General features: G+C 37.6%; 1 protein-coding gene across 1 annotated transcript in view; it reads right to left on the bottom strand.

The window, feature by feature from the left end:
* Positions 1-9,148: 9,148 nt before the first annotated feature.
* The window catches only part of GUCY1B1 (guanylate cyclase 1 soluble subunit beta 1), a 42,568-nt gene continuing 35,974 nt past the window's right edge, over positions 9,149-15,742 (bottom strand). The window contains exons 11-14 of the mRNA XM_071556140.1: positions 15,381-15,521; positions 14,114-14,268; positions 13,680-13,806; positions 9,149-10,451 (exon numbers count right to left, since the gene is read on the bottom strand). Coding sequence (XP_071412241.1) covers positions 10,428-10,451; positions 13,680-13,806; positions 14,114-14,268; positions 15,381-15,521 — 447 coding nt within the window. The 3' untranslated portion in view covers positions 9,149-10,427. The remainder of the gene's footprint in view (positions 10,452-13,679; positions 13,807-14,113; positions 14,269-15,380; positions 15,522-15,742) is intronic.

Here is a 15,742-nt window from a genome sequence, read left to right as displayed (position 1 = left end):
ATTAAAAATCAAAATTTGCTTTTGGTGTTGTTCAACTCAACCCATATACCTCCCAAAACAATGACTCAATTCTTAGTGCAGTTTCCATAACTGATACTTTCAATAACTTTAGCCAAGACTTTTAATGTAATCCCTTTTCTTTGGGTAACCAACAGACCTTTGTGTGCTGTAGCTGCAAAGAAAACATACTCTAGAAGGCCTACTATGAGTACTGGCTAATAGGACTAGCCCAGGAATACCTGTCCTGTTACGTTTGTAACCCTGAAAGACACCTTAATGTTTCTAGTCACCCCCAGTAGGACTAGTATTACTTGTTACAGACTTGATGTAGAGTTTTGTGGAAATTTTCCAACCTAAAAATGCAATGCTAAACAACTTCAGACCATGACCATGCAAATACACAGTACACTTACAGGTTTTACGTACTCTAGTCTGGAAGTGTTACATCACATCTTCATCTTTTCCTGCAGTCTGAATAAATGGACCTTTCTGGGGTTGCTTTAGTCCAATCATCTGAAAAATGCATGAATAAAAGGGGCAAACAATGCCCCATATGAAACAAACCAGATATCAGAAAAAATATTTGACTGGAGAAACATCACAAAATGTCTCTTATAAGACTAATTGTAAGAAGCTGCTCACTGTTGAAACATGAAAATCAAGCAAACAGTAACAAGTAGGAGGGAAAAAAAGGTAATACTGCTACTAAGAGACCTACATAGTTATGGAAAAAAATCTTGAGGGAAATGAAGTCACATAGTACAGTATGGCACCATATTTTAGAGAATTCATTTGTCCTGAAGAGTAATATGGTAATTGCTCTTTATTTTCCAGTATCCCAGTTCAGACAAGGACTTGACTGCGTGGAGTACCTCACAAAACACAGACCCTGATCCAAAGGTCCTTCAGCTTTAGAAAACTGTAAGGCACCTGTCTCATTCCTCAATTCAATGCACCTGAATGTTTTGGATAGTTTCACATGGTCAGATAAGAAAGAAATGTGGTTAGGTAGGCAATTGCTATTACCTTTTTTTCTCACTCTTACTGCTTGCACAGAAAATTTAGATGTCTGAACATAAATCAAGTGACCTAAATAGAGAGCAGACAACAGCAACAGCACTATCATAGGTGATGAACATGACTCTTCCTGAGTCTGCTTTGTGAAGGGAAACACGTTATACACCTGGTGTATGAAGAAGGGCAGAGTAGCAATGGTTTGGAATTCTGCTGAACAGCCCAGCTTTCTGCCACCCAGTTGTTCTGATGACATCTTTGAGTTTGCTCCAGCAAACACTCAACCAACATAAGCTCTGCTGGTGACACTAGCAAATACTGCATTATGATGTTTACATCTAAATTTGGAGACAATCTATTCATTCTTTATTGCTGATATACTACTGAATTCTCACTAGTTGGCATTGCCAGATTCTGCAGATTTCATGGGAGGTTTTCAGCACAATAAGCCAGTAAGAAACTTCTGGCAGAAAACTCTGTCTGGAAATCAAGAACACTGTAAGCAAATTAGTAACGGTATTCAATTTTCAAGATACATCCAAGAGAGGAAAAAAAAATCTCTTTTTAGAAGAGGAAGGAGTAGTTTCCAGCTGAAGAAGAGACTATTTCTCATGATGGTACGTTTCAGATCTTTGAGGAAAATCAGAAAGGCTGAGAGTGCAAACAGTTCCTGTGCTAAAGGAAACACTAGACATTTGCCTACTTTCTTAACCTCTGTGTCTTTCATAGCACCAAACTTCTAAAGGCAGAAGCTTCCACTGAGTTAGCACTCAGCAATGAAATTCAGCTCCATTAATTAACTCTTACAATAAACACTCATCACATTCTCACAGTGCAAGTTAACAATTACACTTCAGAATTCATCTGTATAATTCTGACATTTTTCCCTTGATAAAGAATATAAAGAATACTACAAACTGATCAGTAATTTACATGATTTCAAGACCAAACCTAGAATGCCTTGCAAGGAAAATATGCAACAGCTACTTATCAATATGAATGTCATTAGCAACAAAATCCTATGCAATAGTGCTTAGAACTATCAAAATTTTGAAGGGTTACATTAAGGACAAAATTTTACTGGCTTTTTTTTCAGTCTCCCTGTCTTGATCTATAAATACTACATTACCCAAAAGCTTTCTACCTTCAAATAACCAGCTGAAAGAGGTTGAGGGTTAGTTTTTGAGATTGTTCAGCAATCAGCTGAACAGAATGGCTCTCCTGCTGAGAAAGCTATTAGTGGAATGGATTTCTATAATGCATGTAGAATGCATGCATTGGGCTATGTATTACTGTGGTAGTTTTGGCTTTAGTTTCAGCTAGGCCTCAGCTAGGCCTCAGTTTCAGCAGACCCAGAGAGTCTATGTAGATTAGAGGGGACAAACATCACCTGACTTAAGTTACCAAAGAGATATTTCATATCATTTTGACGTCAAAACCAAGTATAGGAGAAGGTGTAGGTGGTGCCTACCTGAGTCCCTCGATGTTGGGGTGCTGAGCGAACCTGCTATCCCCCTTGCTGGGGGGAGGGCGGCCTCATTCACCACTTCACAGATGTTTGATTTGGGAAGTATCTTTTTTGTTGGTGGTGGTTTTCTCCTCTCTTGCTGGGTATCCTTTGTCGGGGAGCTTGCTGGAGTGTTTTTATGAGCTGGGGTGGTGTAAGTCTGTGTTGTTTGGGTGGCCAACTTGGTGGTTGTTGTTGTTGGTGGTGCTCTTCTCACATTTGTATATATATGCATTATATCATAATTATATCATATTTATCATATTTATATATTATATTTTGTATAATATAAGAAGCTTCCTGTGGCTTCCTATTTTGGGTTTGGCTTTTTTCCTCTCCTTTTCTTCCCTTGGTGGGGGAGGGTGGATTCTCTCTCTCTGTGTTGGGCAGCTGGCATTGTGCCAGCTCACCCTAATACAATTACTAACAACAGATTCATTAAATAAATCATATACAGAACCTGAAAATTAAAATAAATGCACAGTTCACATGCATCTATATAAAAATATTTGCCCTAAAGAGGTGAACATCAGCAGAACAGAAAACAGATGCCAGGCAGCTCTCAGATCCATAAACCAAAACAATTCCTTTGGCCATGCTTACAGAATTGGTTATGCCCAAATTCTGTTCCTCTTTTTCTTAAGAGGGAAAAAGTGGCAACATTGCCTTTTACTGGTTTCTTTGAGTGCTGATGAAAGAAAGCCCTCAGCAGGGACCAGCTCCTCCAGCCCCTCTCAAGGCAGTGTCCCTTGCCCAGGCCCCTGCACCCACTGAGCCACACTCCCTCTGCTACAGGGCCAGGCAGGTGCATACCAAATGCTGCTGCTTGTGCAAGTGTCCAAACAATGAGAGAAGCCCATAGGAGACCTGGTGTTCAGGAAGCAACAAGTGTTCATCCTGTTTTGTTATGATTTTATAAAGTGATTGAAATTGTTTTTTTGGATGTATTTAACCCAGGTGGTATTGCAGTGAGACATGAAAGTTTTGGCTTTTGCTTTTGGTTTTCCAGAGCACTGTTTCATTACATGAAGAAAAAGTACTCCTATTAATTATGGAAGGAGAGAACTAAGTGTTTGCTGTCATGCTGGAATACACAAAAAAGGGAAGACCAAACTCTTGCACTGAAATGCTCTAAGTTGTCAGAGCACCTCTGACAACTTCACTGCCTTTTACTCAGGATGGCACTCAAAGTCAGGTCTGAGTTTGAGAAGCTACAGGCAGATCATACACCAAGCAACTGCTATGGTTTTATCCTGTCAGCCTTGGAGAGCTTTCAAAACCTGACAAAATAATCTGTTAAGGAAACAACCCTGTCCAGCCATCCAGCAGCCACTCCAGCCATCACAATCACACCACGTGAACTGGGACCAAGGCTGCTTCACAGCTTCACACATCACACTCACAATCAGACCAGTTTCCTTACCAGCTCAGCCACAGGTTTCCCAGAGCAGTCTCTGACGTCCAGATCCTTCAAATAATTTCATCATGGTGCCATAACTACATAACAAAGTAACAGCTCGATCTGGTGCCTCTGAAGACAGATCGCAAACAAAGGACATCCTGGGTTTTATCTAAGTATAAGAAAGTCTGGGAGTTGTTGGCTCCTGCCATGTCTCTGGGTGATTGGTCCCCTGGCTGGACCAGAGGTCCTCCTGCCCTTCACTGTGCAAAGGGTCAGTGCCAGGTCACAGCCTCTTGCCTGAGGCTCTCGCAACCCAGAGCTCAACCTGCAGCTCTCACTGCAGCTGCACACCAAGCTACCTGCACTGAAGGTATTCCTCAACACCTTTTTGTTTCTGTTGCAATGTTCCATGTAGATTGTATTACTGTAGCAACAGGGGAGAAAAAATTAGCACACAGCAGCACACAGCATTTAATTAGCAAACATAGTATCATCTGATAGAGAACACACAGGGCGCTCCCATTACACAAGAAGGAACACAAAAACTGGGGACTCGCAGCTGTGCCACTGAAAGGCTGCCCAGTCAGATTTCTTGACTGGTTATTGCATGATCTCTCATGTTGCAGAAGCTCTTCATTTTGCAGGTTCATTTTGGACAATGTATTGAGCTTCCAAGCCCGGAAATGAAGAAAGAGTAATGAGAAAAGCAATCAGTAGTGTTTTGAAGAGTTTGGTTCCCGTTGGCTCTTTCTGATAGGCTATGGCAATCCAACGGTAATGTCTCCTACTGCTGCAGTGCTGTGGTACCAGGAAAGACACAGTCCAAAAATATGAACTGTCATAGTGAAAATGTGACATACCTGGGAATGCAAGAGACAAAGGAGATTGTCTCCAGCTGTAGTCTTGTATATTCCAATTGAAAATACAAGTCAATGTTTACCCACTGATACCACAACAGGAAAATTGGTTGTGCCCAATAACGAATAAGCAAAAAACCCTATTCTAGGACAGGTATTTCACAAATAAAAGTTGAATTTTTCTTGGCATCTCCAATTAATTACAGCTTGAGAAAAAACTGACATCTCTATAGTTTTAACAAGGTATGTATACCAAACCTTAAACTCACACAGTACAAGTTGCAGATGAGAAAATAACACTGCAATCTGAAACAATTTTGATCACTCTAGTTGGAACTCAGGTGTTTCTCTCCTGTCCCAAGCTGTACCCTTCCCTACCAATAACTGTGCTCCTAAGATTGCCCATACATTTTACATTAAACAGAAAGGGTCTGCAGGGACAGGGACTAGAAGTAACTACTCAGACTCCACACAGTGGCTTCATCAGTATTACTACAGTATATTTGCATGTGTATAGGAGGCCTCATGAGTATCATCTTTTCCCCTGCACACATGCCCAAGCAGCAAGGAAAGAAGAAAAGCAGCAAGGAAAGAAGAAAAGTGAGATATACATATGTGCGTGTGCGCACACATGCATTTATAAAACTTCAAGGATAGGATCATGTAGGAAAGGAAGGCTGTGTTGAAAGGGGTGCATCCTTCTTTTGTGGGCAAGTTTCTCATCCTCTAGATCATTATGAAATTGCCCACAAACACCTACAATGTGACAGAAAGCAAGGCTTTGGTTCCTTGTACAGGCAATTGAAGGTCTGAATGATTCACTCTGCCCTCTGCTGAAACAGGTTACTTACTCTTCAACCTCCTTATACAGTTTTATGTTGGAAATCAGATTGTTTCTGAACACTTTGCATAGGAAAATTTACATTTATTGACTAGCACAAAAGATCTGAAAATAACAGAACACAACTGTCTGTCTTTTCTTTCCAAGAGCTTCACACAGTGTTTAGGACTTGTGAGAAATAGATGTGCATTTCTTCACGCTTAGTACATTGCATACTTCAGTGTGATTTATGAAGATGGTTCATTTTTCACACAGTTAATTACAGCACTATGCTCACATTGACATAGGAGCCAAAGTTAACAATACTAAACTCAGAGTTTTATTTCTCATTTCAAAACTGTGGCTGTGCAGTTTTTCTGGGGTTTTGTTTCTTTATTTTTAAACAAAGGCTCAAGGACTGTTGACTTAATTGGTCTCCAGTTCAGGATTATGTTCAACACCAGCTAGGAACTGAGAACATTTTCAGCCTTTTGCCTGCACTGAGCTAATTTCTGTCATTTTAAACAAAAGTCAGTTGTTTGAGCACTAGACAGGACACCACACTTATCAAAGTGTAAAATCAATTCTGAAATGCTAGAATGACCCTAAGAACCTATAATATAAAAAAACTACACTGGCTTCCTGCCAGACATGTCTAGCATCTGAACAGATATATAATCATCACACAAAATTGTCTCCCTTGAAAGTACAGTTGTTCTGTAGCATTGAATCTGTACTAGGTGTATAACCATCTCTGAAAAAACCAGCAGCAAAGACAATGCCAATCTGACTGCTGGATATGGGGAATAGTCAGGAACAAAACCTTTATAAAGGAGATTACACAACTTCATTCCAGAATAATAATCACAATATTGTTCTTACATTCCATAATTGTCATTATCTCCAAAACAGTCACATTGGCAAAAAGACCCATTGATTATGATGAAAATGAACATTAGCCTTTTCCTGCTAGTAACAAAACATGAATTGGTGGAGACAGCACATACTGTTGCAGTTTTTCCATAACTGTCAGCCAGAAGTCTGAAGAACAGCAGAAAAAAAATAGTGCCTTGTATGTGCAGTTATAGATTGGGGAACAGAACCTTTTTTTTTCCTACAGTTACATTAACAAAGCTCTGTTTGCTGGCTTATTACTTGCTCCCACCTCATGGTCAGGTAGGTACATGAAATGACAAAAGTTTCGGATTCCCTCCCTCAGGAAAGGATCTTGTTACAATAAAAATGAAAATCTTAAAGTAAAACAGGACTGTAAGTCCAGTAACTTCACTTTACCTGGAGACGATAAGCCAACACAGTGACTGACAGAATTAATGTACCATTGCCCATAAGCTGCCATTTGTACCACTATGCTGGCTGATGACTCTCTGGAGAACATGAATGCCAAAATCTCTATGAGTTCTCCTAGTATTACAACATGAAGACCCAACTTATTTCCCTCCTTTTTAACATACAGTGGTTCTGGAAATGCATTGAATAACCATTTTAGAGTTTGTGACAAAATATGTAAAGTGATGACCTATCTGTATGATGAATGAAACCCACATTTTAGGATACAGATGCCTCAGGCCTTGCTTTGGCTCTGTGAAGATACGTGTTACTGACAAGGCTATCGAAATTTCAGAGTACAAGAGTGTACATTGCAGTGCACAGCTTGACTGCAGCACACTCAAACCTTTATTAATTTTAACTACAATTTTGCTCAAATAAAAGATTCTGGGGCCTCTAGCTCCATCCAGTTTTTATTCATGCCAGATGCAATCATATCCGTTCCTATTTTCTTCTTGTGCATATGATTGTCTTTTAAATGTGAGCTTGGAACTAGTCAGATATGGTTTGTACTAATATCTACATTAAACACCATAAATAAGTCATAAAAAAAAATCTCACATAAACTTACTTCTTTTGTCTTCATGTGTCATTCCTGTAGGATGTCCTTTATAGAGAAGGACATTAAGGTTGGAAAAGACCTCTAAGACCACTTAGTCCAACCATTGAGTTAGCACTGCCGTGTTCACTGCTAAACCATATTCCCAAGTGCTGCATGTACATGCCATTTGAACACTTCAAGGGATGGTGATTCCACCACTTCCCTGGTCAGCCTGTTCCAATGACTGAATACCTTCCAGTCAAGATATTTTTGTGACAATTCTGTAACTAGATATCAAAATGAGCATCTCATACATTGTTTATTGTTCTGTTAAGAAAACAAACAAACAAACAAACAAACACAAAGTTATGTGCCCAGAGGCTGTTCTTACCAAGCACCAAACTGGCATTTTGGAAGGCAACTGCACTGCCAACTTTAAATCAGCAGTAGAGTCTCAGAGTGCCCTACACGGCCACAGCACAAACACCATCATAAACCAATTTCTCTTGCCTGAATTCCAAGGAATGCATATGATCCAAAAGATTACAAACAGCTTAGCATTCCACAATTTGCAATTTCATGGCTGCTTTTCCCTTCTCCTTGCTTCAAACTTTTTTTGCAAAAATACTAAAATAATGTATGTGCATTTGTAAAGACCTTTGAAACAGACTTTGGCAATTATTCTGTTTCATGTTTCAGCTACAGAGCTTCTATTGAAAAAGCAAATGACTACAGTGAAATAAGAGGCAGTAGAGCCCACACAAAAGAACCAAATACCTGAAGAAGTGTTTAACTGTTATCTGAGAATAATATTTAACCAAAGTATTTTAGTAGCTGAATGTAGCAGTTAAGTGAAGACCAGTTTTAGTAACAGAAGTGGTTAAGCACCTGCCTAAATTGTACTAAAAGCTCCCATATGAACACAATACGTGTGTATCATTCTAGTGCTTTAAGAAATTGGTTATGTTACAGTGTGGCTTATCAGAAGCATTAATATTTTGAAGTTATTAAGAAGGTAGAATATAAACTCTGGACATTATCTAAGTTTTCTGGCATGCCATATTCCATCAGCTTGAACTGTGATACAGAACTTCAGTTTCTTCAGAGTTATTTGTGTTAATTGTATCAATACACAGCCACAGCTGTCACAAATCCCACGTCTTTAGGAGTCACCATTAAAGTTGCCATAAACTTGATCAACTTCAAATCCAAATTGCTGCTGTGTATCTATTCAAGTGAGACAATCTCTGATGGTGTGCTGGGATGTGTTGCTGTCCGACAGAGAGGTGACAGAGAAGAAAGTCTGGGGCTTCCTCTCCTCATTTCCCATTCCTAATGCTTTGGTTGGTAATGTATATCCTGCTCAAAGTGAATGGCTAATAATTGTTGATTGTTAAATATTGTCTGAGACTTTTGCACTTTTGCAACCTTGTCTGTTATTTTTGAAGCATTAATACAAACATTTTGAACACTACTTTAATCTGAGGATGTGATCCATTAACCTGAATGTGTGAGACTCTTGGACGTTTGCAAACATTGGAACAATGACTCAACAATTCATTTAAATTAGGACTGAAAATTAATGGAGAAGATAGCTGTTTCGCATCAAACAGTGACATACAGTCTTCTACCAAAAAGAAAAGCACAAGATTTCTATAAGTCAGTGGAAAAAATAATTTATTGCCATTTCTTTTGCACATTAACATGAAACATTTATACGTATATATTCTGTGTTAATAAGGTATACTAGATATACACAATTTTTATACACAAAGTAATTGCACTATCCTATTTTATAATGCAAATATTCAGAAATTATCAGTCAGATAAGAACAGATATTATTCACATAAAAATGCACTGCATATTGAAGTAATGGAACATCTATGCATCTGATACATTGTTGATTTTTACTAACTGCATCAGTTGATAAAAGACACTCCCTTTCCAAGCTTAACGTTCCTTAATTAAGCCATGATGCCTAGAATATTACCAGGTCCTCCCAAGGAATAAAATAAGATAATTTCTGAAAATTAGAGAGACCAAACCAAAAAGCAACCATGGCAACTATGTCCTGACAGCATGCCTTTCAATACCAGGGGCTCCATCAGATAACAATCAATGCACTACAAGTGGTCTAAAATTGTCCAGCAATCTATTATTAATATGACAATTTAATTTAGTTCATATAAATCAATGAGAAATACATTGCAAATGGACAGCATTTCAGTAGAAGTACATTGGCACATGCTTCAAATGGCAATATCAGAAAAACAACTGCCCCCTTTCAATACAGATGTTTACAGAGTGTCTACAAAGGGAAAATGCAGGATGATACTAAAAGAGAAACCTTTTTCTAACCAGGAATTTACAGTGCATCAAATGCTATTCACAAAATGAAGGGGAAGCATGGTAATAGCAGAACTAAATCTGATAACAACATTTATACAATAATTTTCATAATGCTGCTTTAGGTAATATTTTTAAAAATAGTTCTTTAGGTTCATTGTGCTGCCCATCAACTGAAATACCTATCTTTCCAGAAATGTCATCAATTCACATAACCACTGTACTTCAGAGATGAAGATGAAGATGTGAAGCATTAGACTGGTTAGTTGTGGCGTGCATTCTACACAGTTTCATTCAATATTATCCAGTGGTAGGAAAGGCCACATGACTGACGTGCAAAAATGCGTATCAAAAAAGGAAAGCTTTAAATACATGCTCATAGCAGATACATAACAATACCAAACAATAAGGACAAAAAACTAGCAAGCAAGCCTGGAGAAAAATGGTGAGTATGATTTCAGGAGTAGGGCAAAAGACAATGGTACTGCACATAGCAATGGGAAATAACATCCGTAACTCAACCTTACTGCCTGGCACCCTATTTGGAGACTGTATTGCACCCTATCCAGCGTCCTCTTCCTCTTCCCTCAGCTCAGAAAGCATCTTGCTTTGTTTCCTTGAGTGCATGCAAGTAGAATTGGAGAAATGAGGAATTTTCTTTGAAGCAACAACATAGCGGGTTAATGCAGTGACAAAATACATTTTACAATTTGCAACCAATATCAGTCAATAAAAATAAAACAAAGCATAGGTAGTGCATGTATTTCTTTCATATGTATTGTATGTAGGAATGTAACAATTCTTACATTCCCTGATGAACTACCACCTCTAAGATACTTTAATTTGTTTCCATCAGTAATGTGGGAACAGGGCAGAAGAGAAAGCTATTTGAAAGTGGGAAGGAAGGAAAATTGCAGCCAGACATCTGAGGCTCTCTGCAGGATTTTTTACAACAAATCTGCTTCTCAAATGAGAAGCTTCAGCTGAAGTAGTGTTAAAATAATGAAGATGGCAATAATTAATCTTATATCATGCAAACAAGTGGATGCAAAATGACTAATTGGTCACAGTTGCTTTTGTTCTATGTATTTCTGATGCAATTCTATTTTTAGCTGTACTGGTATCATGGAAGAAGTGGAAAAAAATAAAGGAGTAGCACTCCAAACAAACACTTTGTCTTATAAATTAGGTCTTCCTCAGAAGTAACTGCTCCACATGGTGACTGATACTAGAGAAGTCAGCTTAGGAACCAAGTTTGACTCATGCTGAACTGCTTCAACCCTGTAAGTTTCTACAGGCCTGGTAGAGCAAGAGCTATTTTAAGATTTGGTTTCACAACTCTGTCCTCTTTCCTCACCATGTATTAATTATCAGTCTTCAGGGTAAAATATTATGCTGATAGATTTGCAAATGTGCTAGTAACTCTAATGGATACAATGAAAATATATCACTAAAGTGCATCTATTCTAGAGTAAAGATATTAAAGGTAGAAAACTTTAAGTAAAAGCATAATCAGAAGAAGTATCTTCAGGATGATTTAAGAACTGTTTTCATGTTTACTTCTATAAGCCACTTCTTGCAATATTCCGGAGTGCCCTTTCAGGAAGTTTACCATATAGTTTCTGAATATATGTTAACTTGCCATATTTATTGTTACAAACAATTCCCCTGAAATTAATGGCACTGCACACATTAATAGTTTAGCATCCTGAAAAATTTCTGAAAAAAAACCCAAGATTACATCCTTGCATAAAGTGAAGTGATTACTTTGAAGTAAACCAACATAAAAAGCTGGTTATCTGATTTCTGCTATTGGATCACAACTATTGTGCACAGCCTATAAAGTGCCAGAAAAACCCATGAAACACTATCTTCACAGGAGAAAATGCAAACAGTGCAGAAAATCTTACAGGAGTAAAAGTCAGTGCATGTTTTCGTGTACAGACAGATGAAATTGTGCAGGGAGTGAAAAAGAATTAAAAGATTAGAGGATTATATTCTTTCATTTTTCAAGATCACCTCTGGAAAAATGATTATCAGTTCACATTACCAAATCAATGCATCTTTCTAATCTTCTATTCTCCAAATCTTAGTACAATTTAGAAGAGATTCTAAAAATTATACCTGTATCTGAATTTCAGAATTAACAAAACTGAACAAAATTAGATTTTTTCAGTGTGCTTACACCGCAAGTCTTAAGTGCCTCTGAAAATCACATTCACAGTATTTTTCTGTCAGGTTTATTCCTGTCCCCATATCTCCCTCTACAAAGCTCAATTACTAGATACAGTGTTAGCAAATATCTCTCAAGACTGCTGTGAGGATTAACAAAACCAATGGTTGTACAAGATCTCTGAAAACAAATTGCAATATTTTAAATCCTAAACTATCTGAACCTTATATTTAAACATGTCTGAAACTGAAACAAGGAAAATACCCATCTGACTCAGTACCTCTCTGAAATTTACATTTCAAATTATGATGTGCCCTGCTACAAATGATAGGACATTGATAATGCAGCAAAAAAAAGTGAAAGGTGTTTAAATAAAGTGTATTTTAAATACAAATATAGATTTGAAATAATGATAGCCATGTGAAATTATAGCTAATCTTACTGTAGAATAAGATTAGAAAAGTATTCTCAAAAGTGGCTCCCAGAAATTGTAAGTAATACATACTAAAATGCAGAGTTGAAGAACAGGCTCTCCCTTGAAGTTTAATATGAGAGGTTACTATTGGGAGTTACTGTTAATTAGTCATTATTCATATACTTGGGTGCCAGGGGTAATAAATCTGGATTAGATCTCCTGAAAAGCCTTAACAGTTTAACAGCCTAAATTTCATTTTCAGAAATACATGAGTATTCAGACACATAATTAATTTTCTGTGACTTACATGAATTATTTCAGCCAAGGTAATTGATGACTCATTATTTTCTTTAAGTGTATTTTTAAGATTAAATACATTACCCTAAAACTCAACCTTTTTGTATTACTTTAGGGCAAAATTCAAGCTATGTAAATTACTTTTACCCTTTTCTTCTTCCTGTTGACAATGGGTGGAATGTATGCACCTGCTCAGCTATGGCAAAGCACTGGCATACTGTAATCTCATTGTCTGTTTGTACTACGAGTCTAGATTTCATTGGCTTTTACCGAGATTTTGGATAATACGTGCCTGGAATTCTGAAACTGCGGCACCAGCTAAAAGACCACTCAGTGCTTCAAGAGTTTTACCCTACATCATTTTGAGAAGAGGATTTAGACTCCTAAGTCATTTAAAAGACATAGTTTTCAACTTGCATATTTCTAAAGCAAGATCTCTACAATGCAATAGTCTCTGAACAAGCAGATTCCATCAGGGGTTAACAGACCACCATAAACATCACCTGTGAACCTGCTTGCAAGTAATTGCTGGACTGCTGCCTAGGTATTTGAAGGCACATTTACTCATTCACCGTGAGAAAGCAAATGGTGAATTTTGAAGTGCTGATAACCAGACATGTCAGCTAAACATAAATGGACATTATACTGCAAAGTCTAGTAGAGTGGATAAATCTGTAAGAGAGAGATATAAATATTTAAACACTTGGCATTCCCTCAAGGACTTTTTGAAATCAAAAGTAGTCTTTCAGGAACTGCACAAACTGCAAAGACAAATAATCAAGGACTCTCGAGTGCTGTCAAGATAGTAAATGTTAATGAATTAGTGCTGTACAAAACTTTTCATTTTTGTTAGGGAATATTTAGTTTTGCAAATGCAAATGGATCTCAGTGGTCTAGATTACATTTGTAATGTTTATGCCTTGTTTGAAAAAAAAAAATTACACTCTAGTTACTCATACCTCTGTCTCTGTACTCTTTCTGGACAAAAACCAAACCTGCATTGGTTCTTTTTTGCCCTTCATAGAAACTGGACCCCTGTACTCCAGGTGGAACTGAGGATCTGAATTTTCTGGTGACATAAGACACCTGAAATTGAAAGAGAAAACATGTAAATATATGCACTACGCATGCACACCACACACTATCTAAAATATTAAACATACTACAGATATGTGAGCAAATTATAAAAATATTCGAACTTATCCCTAGATCATTATATTTGGATACTGATTACAGTATATCATAATGCAGTCTGCCATACAGTTTCATGAGAACTCACATACTTAAATAATGGTTGCAGAGTCCTCTCACTTTCAACTCCAAAAATGCTTTGATGTTATGCTGACAAAGTGATTTCTTCTAAGAGGTGAACACTAATAAATACATCACTCACCTGTAAGTATATTCAGAGACATTGATCTTTCCCTTTTCTCCAGTAGTTTCTGTTCTGCTCGTTAGATTGACAGTATTTCCAAAGAGACAGTATCGTGGCATCCTTTGACCTATGACACCTGTGACTACCTCCCCAGTATGGATTCCTATTGTTATCTTTGGAGAGAAAAAATAAAGTTTGAATATTCAAAATTAATGTAACTAATCTGATATTTCTGACTAAATGCAGGTAATATGCCATTTATATCTACTAGAGTTTATTTTTCCAATGTGCCACTCCTACTTTTTCAAATCTTTGAGTTTTGTGGGGTTTGCCACTTTTTTTTTTACTTTAGTACAGTGTCATGCCTCTGGCTTCCACATGAAAAAGCAAACTCCATATTTTTTCAGCATGCATCATGCTGTTATTAAGTACTGTGAACCTAAAAAAACAAGGTGGGAAGAGAGGTATACTCTGCAGGTCTGTGTTTAATGAGTACTTAAAAGGTGCAGAAATAGACGGCGTAGGTCAAGAAAAAAAGATGTTCCTCAGATGAAACATCATGGTATTTTGTGCTTAAAAGCTCAAGAGATGGGACAGGGATTTGGAGAAGTTCAGCCTTATAGCATGTTACATTTACTGTAAAGCCCCAAATCAAATCTCACTGCTTTGCCCAGTGACAAAGTGAAGTACACAGATCCAAGCTAGGTGTTAGAACAGTAACATTGTTACTGTTAATATGCATCACTCATTAATCATGTTGCTCTCCCAGCCTTCTGACAAGGACAGGTCAATGCAGCCTGCCTAGTTCTGTATCAATGTCACAACATCTTCATAAAATCCCACAATGAGTGAATTTCCACTAATATGATCGGTGTCAGTAATCAGTGCTTTAACTGTCTATGGAACTGTACTTTTCTTTTTAATGCAGTATTTTCTCATGTTGACATGAGGATCTCAGGCATGATCAAAAATATCAGTGAGGGAACAGATTGCACTTGATGCACAACAATGTAATTTCTTGATTACATTAAAATGATCAGAAAAGAGACACAGATGATGCGGACCCGATTTAGTCCTTTAAAAGGTAAAGCACAATGACTAGATTTTAAGGCTTGGGAACTGCACATCACATCTACATGTGACTTTTCTTATAATTTGTGGATATCAGTCTCAAAACCTAGCAATAACAAAACCTGCATTGACTGGGACTAGAGCATTATCATATTTCAAAGATGTACCATCCTCTCAAAGAATGGGTTTTTCATTCATGCCCACGTTTACTAACCTGTACAGGCTCACCATCCACTTGAACCTGGCCTGCTATTTCCATCATATCCAAAGCCAGGTGGCAGATAGATCGTGCATGATGCATGCAGGGCTCTGGTAGACCACTCACTGTCATGTACTTGTCCCCAACTGTTTCTACCTATCAAGATAGATATTTTTCAATTACTTTATTATCATGGCCCTTAGTGTACTAGAACGGATGTAGTACTTCCTTCAAGACTGCTTGTCCTTTCAAATAGCTCCCTTTCCTTTCATCCAAATCACGCTAAGTCCGGTCATCTCTGCTTTTTATTGAAGAGAATTTGTAGCAAAACCACAAAGTAGCAAATTACAATGACACTGTGATTGTGTAAGTCTGAG

The sequence above is a fragment of the Pithys albifrons genome, chromosome 5 (genome assembly GCF_047495875.1).
Source record: "Pithys albifrons albifrons isolate INPA30051 chromosome 5, PitAlb_v1, whole genome shotgun sequence".
NCBI lineage: Eukaryota > Metazoa > Chordata > Aves > Passeriformes > Thamnophilidae > Pithys > Pithys albifrons.
This window is presented reverse-complemented; position numbering and strand designations above follow the sequence as displayed.